Source organism: Vipera berus (assembly GCF_964194415.1).
Source record: "Vipera berus genome assembly, chromosome: 3".
Taxonomy (NCBI): Eukaryota; Metazoa; Chordata; class Lepidosauria; order Squamata; family Viperidae; genus Vipera; species Vipera berus.
Genome location: NC_138204.1, coordinates 58,156,647 through 58,170,429, shown reverse-complemented (window position 1 = coordinate 58,170,429; position 13,783 = coordinate 58,156,647). Strand labels below are relative to the sequence as shown.

Genomic DNA, 13,783 nt, shown 5'->3' with positions numbered 1-13,783 from the left:
TTTGGAGTTGGGTATCACCAATATGCTGATGATACCCAACTTTTTATTTCCACCCCAAACCACCCCAGCGATGCCCTCGACGTGATGTCCCGTTGCCTGGAGGCGGTCCGGGTCTGGATGGGGAGGAACAGGCTTCGACTCAACCCTGACAAGACTGAGTGGCTGTTCGTGCCGGCATCCTGGGAAATTCCGATTATCCCATCATTGGCCATGGGGGGGTGAGCTATTACCCCCCGTAGATAGGGCTCGCAACTTGGGGGTCCTTCTAGATTCACAGCTCTCTTTGGAAGAGCATATTGGAGCTGTGACTAGGGGGGCCTTTGCCCAGGTTCGCCTGGTGCGCCAGTTGCGGCCCTATCTAGACCGGGATGCCTTGCGCACAGTCACTCATGCGCTCGTGACCTCTCGTCTAGACTACTGTAATGCTCTCTACATGGGGCTGCCCTTGAGGTCCACCCGGAGACTCCAGCTGGTGCAGAATGCAGCCGTGCGAGTTGTCTTGGGAGTTTCCCGATACTCCCATGTTACACCTCTGCTCCGCGAGCTGCATTGGCTACCGGTTGCTCTCCGGGTGAGGTTCAAGGTGTTAGTTATGACGTATAAAGCCGTTCATGGCATGGGTCCGGATTACCTACGGCAACACCTGCGACCGGCGTCAACGTCCCTCCGTCCAGTGCGCTCCCACAGAGAGGGCCTCCTCAGGGTGCCGCCGATCAAAGAATGCCGATTGGCGACCCCCAGGGGGAGAGCCTTCTCTGTGGGCGCGCCAGACCTTTGGAACAGCTTACCGGTTGAGCTCCGGACGGCCCCCGACCTTCGCTCCTTCCGGCGCGATCTTAAAACATTTTTTTTCGAACAAGCTGGCCTGGTCTGACGGGGTGGGGTTGGGTTTTTTTAAAATTAGTTTTTAACTTAATATGTATTGATTTTATGGGCATGATGTTTAATTGGTTTTTAATGGTTTTTTAATTTTTGTATCTGATTTTTATTGTGTATTGCCCTGTTCACCGCCCTGAGTCCTTCGGGAGAAGGGCGGTATAGAAATCAAATTATTAAATTATTAATTATTATTAAACTACCCCTTCTGCCCATTATCAACTCGAGAGAGGATGGCCTCATTTAGCAATGGGGATTAGCTGAGCAAGCAACACTGCTTGGGTCCAGCAGAACAATAACCAGCCATCAGTAAACCTGGGAGTGTCGGACAGGCGGGTCCACAGCCTCTGTTACTTTTACTTGCTCATTGCTTTCATGGTGTCATCTCTCAAGGGTCAGCAGATGGCAGCATCTGGTCAGTCTTGCTTTGCTTGGAGGGTTATCAGGATTGGACCTGGTGCGTATTCAGATGGGAAACCTCCAGGGAATTCCAGAGGAATAGGCTAGTTTGGAAAATTGATCAGACATCCTCGAAGAAAGCACTGGCAAAGCACTCCTGTAGGGTTGGCCAAGAAAACTGCATGGAAATTTTCCCCAGAAACAAAACCTGATCCAAGGACATCTTGAGTCATCTGTATAGAAATGTATGAAAATTAAGAATGGAGGGGCTAAGGCTAACGTTGCTTCTGCACTAGATGCATTGTGGCATCACAATTTTTTATTCACACATTTTATGGAATCTTTTTCATGTTACTACCATCTGTTGGTAACCCTCCTGTGGTTTTTGAGGACTCTGTTGAGCCTGGAAGTGATGCAATAAGCACAGATTCAGCATAACTCTTTACGATGACGTCATTTCATAACAAATTACCTTTCAGCATATTATTAAGTTTTATCTGTGTCTGGATAAGTAGAGCTGTATTTCGGTAATTTAACTGAAACATTGTCAGGGTAATTTTAAATAGCTGCTAGTCTTTATGCGTAAATTTTGAGATGAAGAAAAACAGCTTTTCAGCTGCCATTTTAATAATTTGATTTCTTTTAATCAGACAGGAGACATAGCTAGAGGAGATAATTCTACTTTATTATAAGGTTACACTAACGGAATTTAGCAAGACTGAAAGCGTATCTCTCTCTCCTTCCCCTTTACAGCCCAAGAAACTATGGAGAGTTTCTTCTGAGTCTCTTGCCTCGTTGTGGGCTATGTTGCCTTTTATCTGAGTCTTCCTTAGCTGCATCTCTTTTTCCAAGATCACCCCCACTACAATACCCAAATGCTTAATCCTAAGGTTTCTCTGGATCCAATGGATAAATATCCATTGCCCCACTCACAAAAGTAATAGAAAACAAACTGTGCTCTTTCCCCTGCATTATAAGCTTGATTTGTTTTACATTTCATGTGTCATAATGGCTAATCGAGCTTGAACAAATATGTGCTGACCTCTATTTTTGAAAAAAACAATGTTCTGATTACTTGGATCTTCCCCAATGTATTCCAATCATATATGCAACATCTCTATCCAAGATCATCATATTCTGATACGTAACTGTAAAAAACCAGTGATTTATTAGTTCTAAGACCCGTTTGCTGGAAGCAAACTTAATATAAGCTAATATAGCTGGAAATCATTAAAATTAAAAGGGATGATTATGGAACATGTTTGATGACATAGCTGGCAAAGATTCCAACAATTCTTAGTTTCCTAATAAAAATTTGTATGGATATGAACTCATGATGGAAAAAGCCCCATATATCCTAGTTACTTCGTTAGATCAGGAAAGAACACTCTTGCAAAAAAAATCTTGTTTTGCCAACTGGATGCCAAATCATTTACATATCTTTGACACATAAAAGTTAGTGTGTTTTATTAAATATGGTATAGATTAAATGGGTTTTTTAATACTCCATAGTCAAATAAGTATTATAGGCAGAGATGCTGTTCTGCACTAACTCTTTAAAGAACAAGCCAATTTTCTTTTGTAGCAGTATGTTTACACATGATCAGCCAAATGGGTTATTTTTATCAGAACTAAGTTGTAAACATTCATTTTGTTTGATAAGATTTTTCCAAGGTCCATTTATGTCCATTACTAAAATAAAATTATTCACAAATTCCAGCCTTATTTACAGCTATAACTAAAAACAAACAAAGACAATCCATTAAAAACTTGAATGAACTGGTGCTCTCTTGATCCTTAGCGAGAATTGAAAATTACCTCTTGACAGTTACAACAATAGTTCATAAAACGTGATAACCTGCTACTTGCAATGAGTGCTGTAATTCTGGATAAATTGCAGTTTCTGTTGCTTGTGGATTCCTAGCTGCAGCAGTGGTGATTAAAAGCAGGTTGTCATCGTATAAGTCCTGCACCATGTATGTGAAGTTGACATAATACAAAAAGAGTAGGGCTAGCATTGTGACACATCATTTGCCATCTTATCCCGTCTCTCCTCTCCTCTCCCACAATAACAACTACGTACTTGTCCTTCTCCTTCTTCCTCCTCTTCTGCTGCAATTGCCATTTCTTCTTCTTCCTCTTCCCCTCCTTCTCCCCTCCTCCTCCAAATTATGTTCTTACTAGCTTCAAAATCATGCTCACGCCACTTCAGAAAAATGTTCAGAATAAAAATAACGAAATAGAAATTAGGATATTGTCTCTCCAATGATAATATTAAGTATGGGATAACTCACCCCATCTTCAACCACTTAAGTGTCCAAAATATTTATAAAAGATTAAAGGGAATAGCAACAGCTTGTGGAAATTCAAGCTACACTATACTTTTTACAATTTATATCATTATATTTATTTTAAACTCCTGCAAGGTGCATAGGACATTATGTAAGGTTTGCACTGCTCCTGTTTGTGCAAAATTCCACCAGTCTGAATCTATGACTGAATTAATATAATGATTTAATTATGGTTTGTTTGATAAATCACTATTGGCTGGGGTGACACTTAGTTAAGTTATAAAAATTAAAAAGCTTATTAGCTAGATTTCTACAATGTGCTAAGCTAAGTGAAAATCAGACACACTAAGGGCCCCATTTCCTGGTGTATTGCTAATTGGCTAAGTACCTTGCTCCTATAAGGGACGCGGTGGCTCAGTGGGTTAGGACGCTGAGCTTGTCGATCAGAAGGTCGGCAGTTTGGCGGGTTGAATCCCAAGTGCCGCGTAACAGAATGAGCGCCTGTTACTCTTCCCAGCTTCTGCCAACCTAGCAGTTCGAAAGCACGTAAAAATGCAAGTAGAAAAATAGGGACCACTATGGTGGGAAGGTAACAGCGTTCCGTGCGCCTTTGGCGTCTAGTCATGCCGACCACATGACCACGGAGACATCCTCGGACAAGCGCTGGCTCTTTGGCTTTGAAACAGAGATGAGCACCGGCCCCTAGAGTTGGAAACGACTAGCACGTATGTGCGGGGGAACCTTTACCTTTACTTTTTACCTTGCTCCTATATATATTTAATCTGGATGTTTTTAGTGTTTTTATTGTTTTAAAATGTTTTTAGTATTTTTAATTGTAATCTTTTTTTTAATTGTAAGCCATCCAGTCATTGAGATGGACGACTATAGAAATTGAAGAAATGAATGAATGTATGAATGATGGTTTAGCACAATGATTGACCTTGATGTAAGAAAGAAACTAGTTTAAAGACACTACAGGACAGTACATGAATGTTATGGTTGTGGGAGGATTTAAGCCTAGTTCCCCCCCCCAAAACTAACCACTGACCTTCCCATTTCTGAACACATTCTTAAATGTGTTTCTGTGGACTTGGATAAGTACAGTCATTTTGTTCCCCAATGGGAGGGCATCCTGGCCACAGATGGTAGAGATGTCATAAATCTCCATGATCTGCAAGATGGTTTGTTAGCTTCAGCGGCTCTACCTATTAGCCTACAGAGAACAAAAGTGAAGGGGAACAAAGAAGTGTAACTCTCAGTTGTGCAACACTGTGCCTGAAAAAAGGGGAAAGTTATCGCTTGAATGTTGAAACCTGAAGGGAGAGAAGATTTCAATGACAATTAATGAAAACAACTAGTTTCTTTTGGTATTTCTTTTGGCACAGCTCATTCTGTTCTATGCATCCAGTCTGTGATGTTGAAAGACAAGAGTTCTCATGGTAGCCCAGTCATATGGAGGAACTGGCCTCTGCATGGAAGACCCAAGGGAATTTTACAACAACATAGCAAGAGAAAGCTTTCATACATGGGAAAAGGTTTAAGATGCAAGGGAGAAAGTAATAATTCAGGCACTCTTGGTAGCAATGCTTGTTTATACGTTATCCACTATCCTTCCAAGAACTTATTGTAGTTAGAATGGGGTAGTCTGTAGGGTTGGATTCTCATGTCTAGAGTACTGAGACAGACATCTATTAATATTCCAGGTGAGGGGAATCATAGCAAAACTGAGAATCAATCACTACAGAATCAATCATAACCGCAGTGTATGTGTTGCCATTATAACCAACTTTATGTTATCAGAGCCAGTGGATTTTAACAAAAGAATGGTGTGCTAATGAAGAGGAAGTGTTTAGTGTTACTTTATATGTAGTCCTTGTTTAGTGGCTGCCTTATAGAGGACCATTTGCAGCTCCATAGTGATGAAATAAGGGACGTGGTGGCTCAGTGGGTTAGGACGCTGAGCTTGTCGATCAGAAGATCGGCAGTTTGGCAGGTCGAATCCCGAGTGCCGTGTAACAGAATGAGCGCCTGTTACTCGTCCCAGCTTCTGCCAACCTAGCAGTTCGAAAGCACGTAAAAATGCAAGTAGAAAAATAGGGACCACTACGGTGGGAAGGTAACAGTGTTCCATGCGCCCTTGGCGTCTAGTCATGCTGGCCACATGACCACGGAGACGTCCTGGGACAAGCGCTGGCTCTTCGGCTTTGAAACGGAGATGAGCACCGGCCCCTAGAGTCGGAAATGACTAGCACACATGTGCGGGGGAACCTTTACCTTTACCTTAGTGATGAAAAAGTAACTTTATGACCAATCCTCACATTCATAATCTTTGTACATCTGTAAAGCAGAGGAAAACTGAAGTAAAATTGCTGATTCCAATTGTGATCACTGAGGGCTACCTATGTATTTTTTTCTGATATTTTGTTTTAAATAGAGGGAGGTTGCAATGTTTTTTTATCCATATTCAAAGTGAATTTTGAAACACAGACTGCCATGTGAGAATGGAGATTCCAATTTCGGCTTTATTTAGTCCAGGCATGCTCAGGAGACTTATATTTTGAGAAAGCTTCCAGATGTGGGATTGTAGAAAATGCATTTAAGAAATAAAGTATTCAGCAATAAGTTAAGAGTTCACTCAGGAGAAATATTAAAGAAGGGCTGCTCTGATTATGTTCCTTAATCCTGATTTTTTTCCTGACTAATTAAATATGGAAATTTTTAAATTATCAAAGCAATAGCAAATACAGGCTTTATGATACAGGAAAGCACATCTGCAGGCATGTAGACTTTTTGTTGGAAACTTTCAACTCTTTCAACAGAAGTAAAACGAAACAGCTCTTCCATTTTTGTGGTCATACAACATAAATATAGTTTGCTTTTTTATGTGAGTTTTGTATAATTCAAATAATTACAATAGACTATACAGTATATTAGTATTCAGCATTCTTATATGGGAACTAATCAGCTATAAAAAATCTTGGTTTAAAATACTGTTGAATATAGAGTAGTCTGATTTATAGTATAGCAATGGGCTATAGTAACCCCTGCAACACTATATATTGTATAAACCAGTTTTCCAGAATGTGATGTTACCACTCAAAATTAGTTCCACCTTGAAATTTCAATCTTAAAATATAGTACAGTATCTTTAGCCTCTCCTGGCAAGAACAATAAAGTGCAGAAATAAGTAACACTGAATTAATTCCAACTGCCATGCTTAACCCTGCCAAATACATTCTAAACAGTATTCCCGTTTCTCTGTTTTTGGCTCTTTTTCTTTGCAGTCTCTCAAATGTCCTCTCATCATCATGGGTGTGCATTAAACAGAAAACGAGTTCCGTCTGTAACTTGAAACAAAGCATTACATTCCAGAAGTCAATTTGCCTCATTTCAAGTCAATCTTGGTTTCATAGAAACAAAGGTGTCTGCAAATTTTGGTCAGAAACTCAAGATGGCGGCCATGGCAGTTTGCAACACATAAAAAACCCCACGCACTGTCATACCATCATATTGGCTTTTTTGACCATGCCCTATGGGCACCCCTGGGCAGAAAAAAAACCTGAATTAATGTAGTGGATTCACTTTCAACAGAAATAAAACTCAGAGCAGTTTCAGATGTTTCAGGCATGGAAAATTGGGATCTGGAAGGGCTGCAAAAAATTGGACAACCACCAGATAGAAGCAAAACATTACAGAACATTCTCTGCTGCCATCTAGTGGTCATCTGTAGTTTCACAGTGCAGATGTGGTAACTCCCTTGAAACTAGAACAAACATTTGTGCCTGGAGTGTAGGTATTTTCACTGCAAGGAACGTAACCAGAAAGACATTGGTTCTGTGTTTTATCTCTCACACAAGAGACCAACTTTTAATTTAACTACCTCTTAAGGGCTGAAGGATATACTGGAAGAAATAAAATAACTCTAGTCGGTCCCATTTAAGAAAATACTTTTTCCCCCTAAATCTACATCTAAAACTAATCTTGCAGACAATCAAGGATAACTCTGTTCATTCTTCCATTTAAAAATTTACCTGAAACAGGCGGCCAAAAGACAAAATAAGGAATTTTGTGGTTTCTATCTGGTAAATCTACATCTAAAACTAATCTTGCAGACAATCAAGGATAACTCTATTCATTCTTCCATTTAAAAATTTACCTGAAACAGGCTGCCAAAAAAACAAAATAAGGAATTTTGTGGTTTCTATCTGGTAACTTAATGATTAGTGACAGGTACTTCCCCATAAGACAAGCTTCACACCACACAAATATCCTTCACTGCCTGGCTGCCAGCTTTTATATGCTAAATGTAGATTACATTTACATCAGTAGTCCTCAACAGCATACAAAATGAAAGAGTGATCATGAGGGGTACACCCTTGCTCAACAAAACAACTCTTCCTTTTTACACTTGAAATGCTAAAAGTGTAGGAGAACTGCAGCATACAGGTTAAAACTCAAGGACAAGCATACCTTTGCAGAAAAATGCCCCCATCAGTATTACAAAAAAAGCATGAGCAAGATGCACACTTCCAACCTGTTTCTGCTTTGCTTAGCAGGCTAACCATGACTTTTCTGGATTTGAAATGTACTATGAAATCTGTACAAACAATAGGGGCAAGAAAGTGCAGTGTACAGAATGCAAGAATGAATTAATGTTACCAAAATTTTAAAAATCCAAAAGAGCTAAATGAACCAAAGCACACCAACAGCATAGAACTTGTGGGGAAGGAAAAAATAATATTGATGATTTCTACTGGAATGATGGCCTGCTTCTGGACATCACCTTCATTACTGTCTTTGATCCAGGATGATCAGGTATTGAGGTTCAGCTGCTTCATCACTGGTTATTCTTGAAAATAGATGAGTCATGGGAATCAGACTCTGGAAAGAAAGGAGCCATAAGAGGGATCGGAGTTGAATCTCAGTGCATTCAGATGTGCTGGGGCTAGATAAGCCCATGTGGAGCTTATTCTACATAAGATTGAACTTATACATTCGGTCAGTGGTTGCTCAGAGACTGAAAGGGATAGTCAGATGAACCATACGGTTCTTACTCAGTGCACCTTTCTCAGGTGACTGGGTCAGAGATCATCCCAGTATCACTTGTTCCACTGATCAAACTGGTCATTGGTCAGTGGAATAAGCTTGATACATGTGAGTTGATATTTTAGAGGCAGCAATTGCCCTTCACTATTGGACACAGCTAGGTATTGAGCAGGTTGCTAGCAATCGGGAAGGTATGGTAAATGGCTGGCCCTCAGCTGTTTGAGGAAATCCATAAAAATATGTTTATCACAAGTTTGTTTCACCAAGTCATCACTCAGGTCTGAATGACAAAATGTTGTAAATTATCTTCCCTAGAAAACAGCATCTTATCAGTTCAGATGCTGTTGGTAGACAAATGTAACTGGGCAACTGTCACTGATTACCCAAAATGGGGGGGGGGAGGTTTGTCTCTTACCATCCCAAGCTAGTTCAGTTAACACAGAATTGTGCAACCTGCATTGCTAATTGTATCAACAGTCCTCTTTTCTTTGTGGCACGCATGCTACCCTACCTGCAGGCTGATGCCCTTAGGCCTGTCTTCAGTGAGTTTCAATCCTCAAGTTCTACCATGCACGTCTGTCACATCTCCCTTTACCCTCCATTCTAGGCTAAAGGACCAATTACTATAATCTTTCGTATATAGGGAAGGTGCTGTATTATTCCCACATTTTTCTCTTTGCATCTTTTCTATTTTTTAAAAACTTAATGATCTGTACAAGGTTTAACACTCCAAATGTAGTTTCATTATAGATTATTTATATAATAATATGTTGGCAATTCTATTTGGTTTGCCAATGGTTACAGGCATAGAATTTGCCTTTTTTAAACTTGTTTTTACCCACTGGCACCTGACCTTCAAGCCCTGTCCTTTTTGTTTCTTAATCTTAAAAGCACCCTGATCATTGCGGTTAAACTTGGAAAATTATAGGATGTGTTTTCACCGCGAACGAATGCTATTTTATTTCAGAAAAATAGGAAAACAGCAACCTATTCCCTCCCCCCCCCCGCCCTCGCTTTTTCTCACTACTCTTCCGAAAGAAAAGAGGGGAAGCGATATCTCTGGGCTCTTTGTAAGGCGCCTGTTCTTCCGAAATCGATAGCTCGGTATTCTTTTAACTTGATTATTTCCCCTACCAGTAACCAGTAGATCGATTATTCGGTGTTCTTCGTTAGGGCTGTTCATCGATTCGCTCGGCAAGTAAACACGGTGCGGTGAGCGTGTGCGCGTTTTGACGGCGGCGCAGACGCGGAAGTGCACCGGAGGGGAAGCGAACCTATTATTATTGGTTCCTCCTTGCCACGGTGAAACCAGCAGCCCTTTAGGCTTCAGGTACCAAAGCGCTGGTGAGACGTTGGGAAGAGAAGCCCACCCTTTCCCCGCGTAGCCTGACAGTTAGCATTTATTTCCGCTGGGACAGGAGGATAAAGAAGAAAATTATTGGATTCGCATGCTTATTAGGTATAAAATTGATGTCTGGCTTTTGCAACGGAGTTTTTAACACGGGGGTTCATTCACGTGGAGCATATTTTGCCTGCTTGCCGTGGTTTTAGGCCTGGCAGTACTAAGGCTTAAGAACACAGCAGATTGGTCTAGATCAGGGGTAGGCAACCTCGGCTCCTTTATGACTCATGGACTTCAACTCCCAGAATTCCTGAGTCAGCATAGCTGACTCAGGAATTCTGGGAGTTGAAGTCCATGAGTCATAAAAGAGCGAGGTTGCCTACCCCTGGTCTAGATTAATAAACTGAAAGAAAAATGAGGTAATAAAGTCTATGAGCAAGAGAAGAATATCTCTTTACAGCTTAAAGTGACCAGGTCTTCCGCTGCTGTAACTCAGAAAACAAAGGTTTAACACAAGAATGGGAAATGTATAATCTTTCAGAGGCTTACCTACAGTTTTCTGCGTTTTCCAACATTGGCTACACTAGTTGTAGTTATCGAACACAAGGGAGATAGTTAAATGGCAAAACAGAAGACTGAAGATGCTGGTTTTTCTGGGTTGTTAAAATCTTACTATGGATTATGGGACGTTACTAGTTCTGCATTTTTTTCCTCCTGTAAAGAGCACCGGCTGTCTGGTTATTGGTTGATTTTTTGGATTATTTCATCTTTTCAGATTTTGGTATGGAGTTTCAAGCAGTGGTGATGGCTGTAGGTGGTGGATCCCGCATGATGGATCTGACCTCAAATATCCCTAAAGCTCTTCTTCCTATTGGTAATAAACCTTTGATATGGTACCCACTCAACCTGTTGGAACAAGTTGGTTTTGAAGGTGAGCAGACTTGAATATGATATTTTGCTCTGTTGAGTAATGACATAACAGAAAGTCAAGGACACTGTTTGCAGCAGTACTGGGAATGAGCTATGTCAATAAATCCAAGGACTTTGGCACCATAGCTGGAAGTCCAGTTAATTCAGAATGTCCCATTTGACTTCTAACATAATTTAGAAGAAGGAGATTATATGTTCAAGATCATCTCTATATTTAAGTAAACATATACAAGCACTCCATATAAAGAATGCACACATTGTAATTTTTCTTATCTTTTTTCTTTTTCTGGAAATTTGATGTGAATATTAACAAAATAAAGGGGTGCGATGGCTCAGCTAAGCTTGCCAGCTAGAAAGCTGACAGGCTAGGTTCGAGACCTGAGTGCCATACAGTGGGGCGAGCTCCTGTTCCTGCCCCAGCTTCTGCCCACCTTGCAGTTCAAAAACATGGAAATGTGAGTAGATTAATAGATAACACTTCGGTGGGAAGGTAACAGTGTTCTATGCACCTTTGTCATATAGCCATGCTGGCCACAAGAACACAAAAAATGTCTTTGGACAACGCTGGCTCCCTTGGCTAAGAAACGGAGATGAGCATCACGCTCCTAGAGTCAGACATGACTGGACATTTACCTTTTTATTAACAAAATAGAGCCAGTGTAGTGGTTAAAGCATCTGGCTATGCTTTGAAACCGGCCTGAGTTCTAATGTAGCTCAAAGAACATTACAGTAGTTTTGGAAGCTCTGTGGGAAACTTCCAAGAAGATTGAGTGTGCATATGTGTGTGCATGTGAGAGAGAGATTGCACTAATGCCATATTTATATGTAAAGGCAGTGTAAACCACCCTTTCTTTTCACAGGCTTTATGCGAGAATAATATGCAATCTGTAGAATCACAATTTATTGATTTTCTCCAAACACTTCGCTCACTGATTATATTTTTCATCTAGAATTTTCATTGCTGTATACATGACATTATAAGCAAATTATATTAAACATTTCATTTCCTTTCAACATAATTAGTTTGGGTTAACTGGTATGGTTTATAATGGATATTTAGTGGGGTAATACAGTATTTCAGATTTCAAGGCAAAATGGATCCTCAGTGGAATGCACAAATATTGCACCAGTGTATAGTTGCTTAAAACAGCTTGCTTTTTCGTGGAATTGTGCAGGAAAATTGTACAATCATAGGAAAAAGCATGTAATATAGTTGTATAATTAGGCTTGATTATAATATAGTTAGTGCTACATTTTAATCTACCTCTTCAATTCTGTTATGGTGGTCAGCGTTTTAACAATTCTTGGCTTAACCCAGTGTAAGAGATCAATCGTATCACCTATGTTCATAACTAGTTTGTGATGAATTATATCTTCTATCTGCATTTACAGTCTTCTAAGAAAAAGGTCTAAACTATAGAAGTTTTAGTATAAATGGAATTGGATATATCTAGTTTAATGAAAAGGACTAAGGCTGACCTGATAGCAGTGTTCCAATATCTAAGGGGTTGCCACAAAAAAGAGGGAGTTGGGCTATTCTCCAAAGCACCTGAAGGCAGGACAAGAAGCAATGGATGGAAATTAGTCAAAGAGAGAAACAACCTAGAACTAAGGAGAAGTTTGCTGACAGAACAATTAATTAGTGGAACAACTTGACTCCAGAAGCTGTGAATGTTCCATACTGGAAGTTTTTAAGAAGAGATTCAACATCCGTTTGTCTGAAATGGTATAGGGTTTCCTGCCTGAGCACAGAGTTGGACTAGAAGACCTCCAAGGTCCCTTCCAACTCTATTGTTTTGTTATTCAATCTCTTAAAAACCTACAGTGATGGAGCACCCACAACTTCTGAAGGCAAGCTGTTCTTCTGGCTTGTTAGATGCTTTTTTCTAGTATGTCATTTCCTTTTTAGGATAGTTTTTGTTAGAAATTCTGATGCTAATAGATTCTTATTCATGGTTCCTATGAATTAATTATCATATGATTGGTAAAGTTTCTAAAACAAAGTTGGCAAAATAGGCTTATAAATAAGCACTAGGCTTTTTACAGGTTGTATCTCTTCTCTGAGCCAAGAATGTTGTATTTTCTGCCATGTCAAAGCAAAGGTCTGGGGTAGATGCACTTTTTTCTTATAACCCAGTAATAAAGAGGTATTCTTTATTAAGGTTGTATTATGGAGGCTTCAGGGAGAATCTTCAGAAAGTTTTGAAGCTAGAATAGAGAATGAGCCATGTCTACTATTCAACTCAACCCCGACAAGACTGAGTGGCTGTGCATACCGGCATCCCGGGATATTCAGAACATTCCATCTCTTTCCATGGGGGGGTGAACTATTACCCCCCGTAGATAGGGCTCGCAACTTGGGAGTCCTCCTAGATTCATGGCTCACTCTGGAAGACCATATAGTAGCTGTGACTAGGGGGGCCTTCGCCCAGGTTCGCCTGGTGCGCCAGTTGCGGCCCTATCTAGACCGGTATGCCTTATGTACGTTCACTCACACGCTCGTGACCTCTCGTCTGGACTACTGCAACGCTTTCTACATGGGGCTGCCGTTGAGGACCACTCGGAGGCTCCAACTGGTACAGAATGCAGCCGCGAGAGTTGTGTTGGGAGTCTCCTGATACTCCCATGTTACACCTCTGCTCCGTGAGCTGCATTGGTTACCAGTTGTCTTCCGGGTGAGATTCAAGGTACTGGTAATGGTGTTTAAGGCCCTACATGGCATGGGTCCGGAGTACCTTGGGGAGCACCTGCTGCCGGCATCAACTTCCCTCCGCCCTGTGCGTTCCCACAGAGAGGGCCTCCTCAGGGTGCCACCGATCAGAGAATGTCGTTTGGTGGCCCCCAGGGGGAGGTCCTTCTCTGTGGGCGCCCCGGAGCTATGGAATCGGTTGCCGGTGGA

General features: G+C 40.9%; 1 protein-coding gene across 2 annotated transcripts in view; it reads left to right on the top strand.

Moving 5' to 3' along the window:
* Window positions 1-9,851: 9,851 nt before the first annotated feature.
* Window positions 9,852-13,783, top strand: part of EIF2B3 (eukaryotic translation initiation factor 2B subunit gamma) — a 105,549-nt gene continuing 101,617 nt past the window's right edge. For both annotated transcript variants that reach the window (XR_014026022.1, XM_081324566.1), the window contains exons 1-2: window positions 9,852-10,071; window positions 10,730-10,885. Coding sequence is in view for 1 of the 2 variants with exons in the window: in XM_081324566.1 (XP_081180692.1) it covers window positions 10,738-10,885 (148 nt within the window). In the remaining variant the exon portion in view is untranslated. The remainder of the gene's footprint in view (window positions 10,072-10,729; window positions 10,886-13,783) is intronic.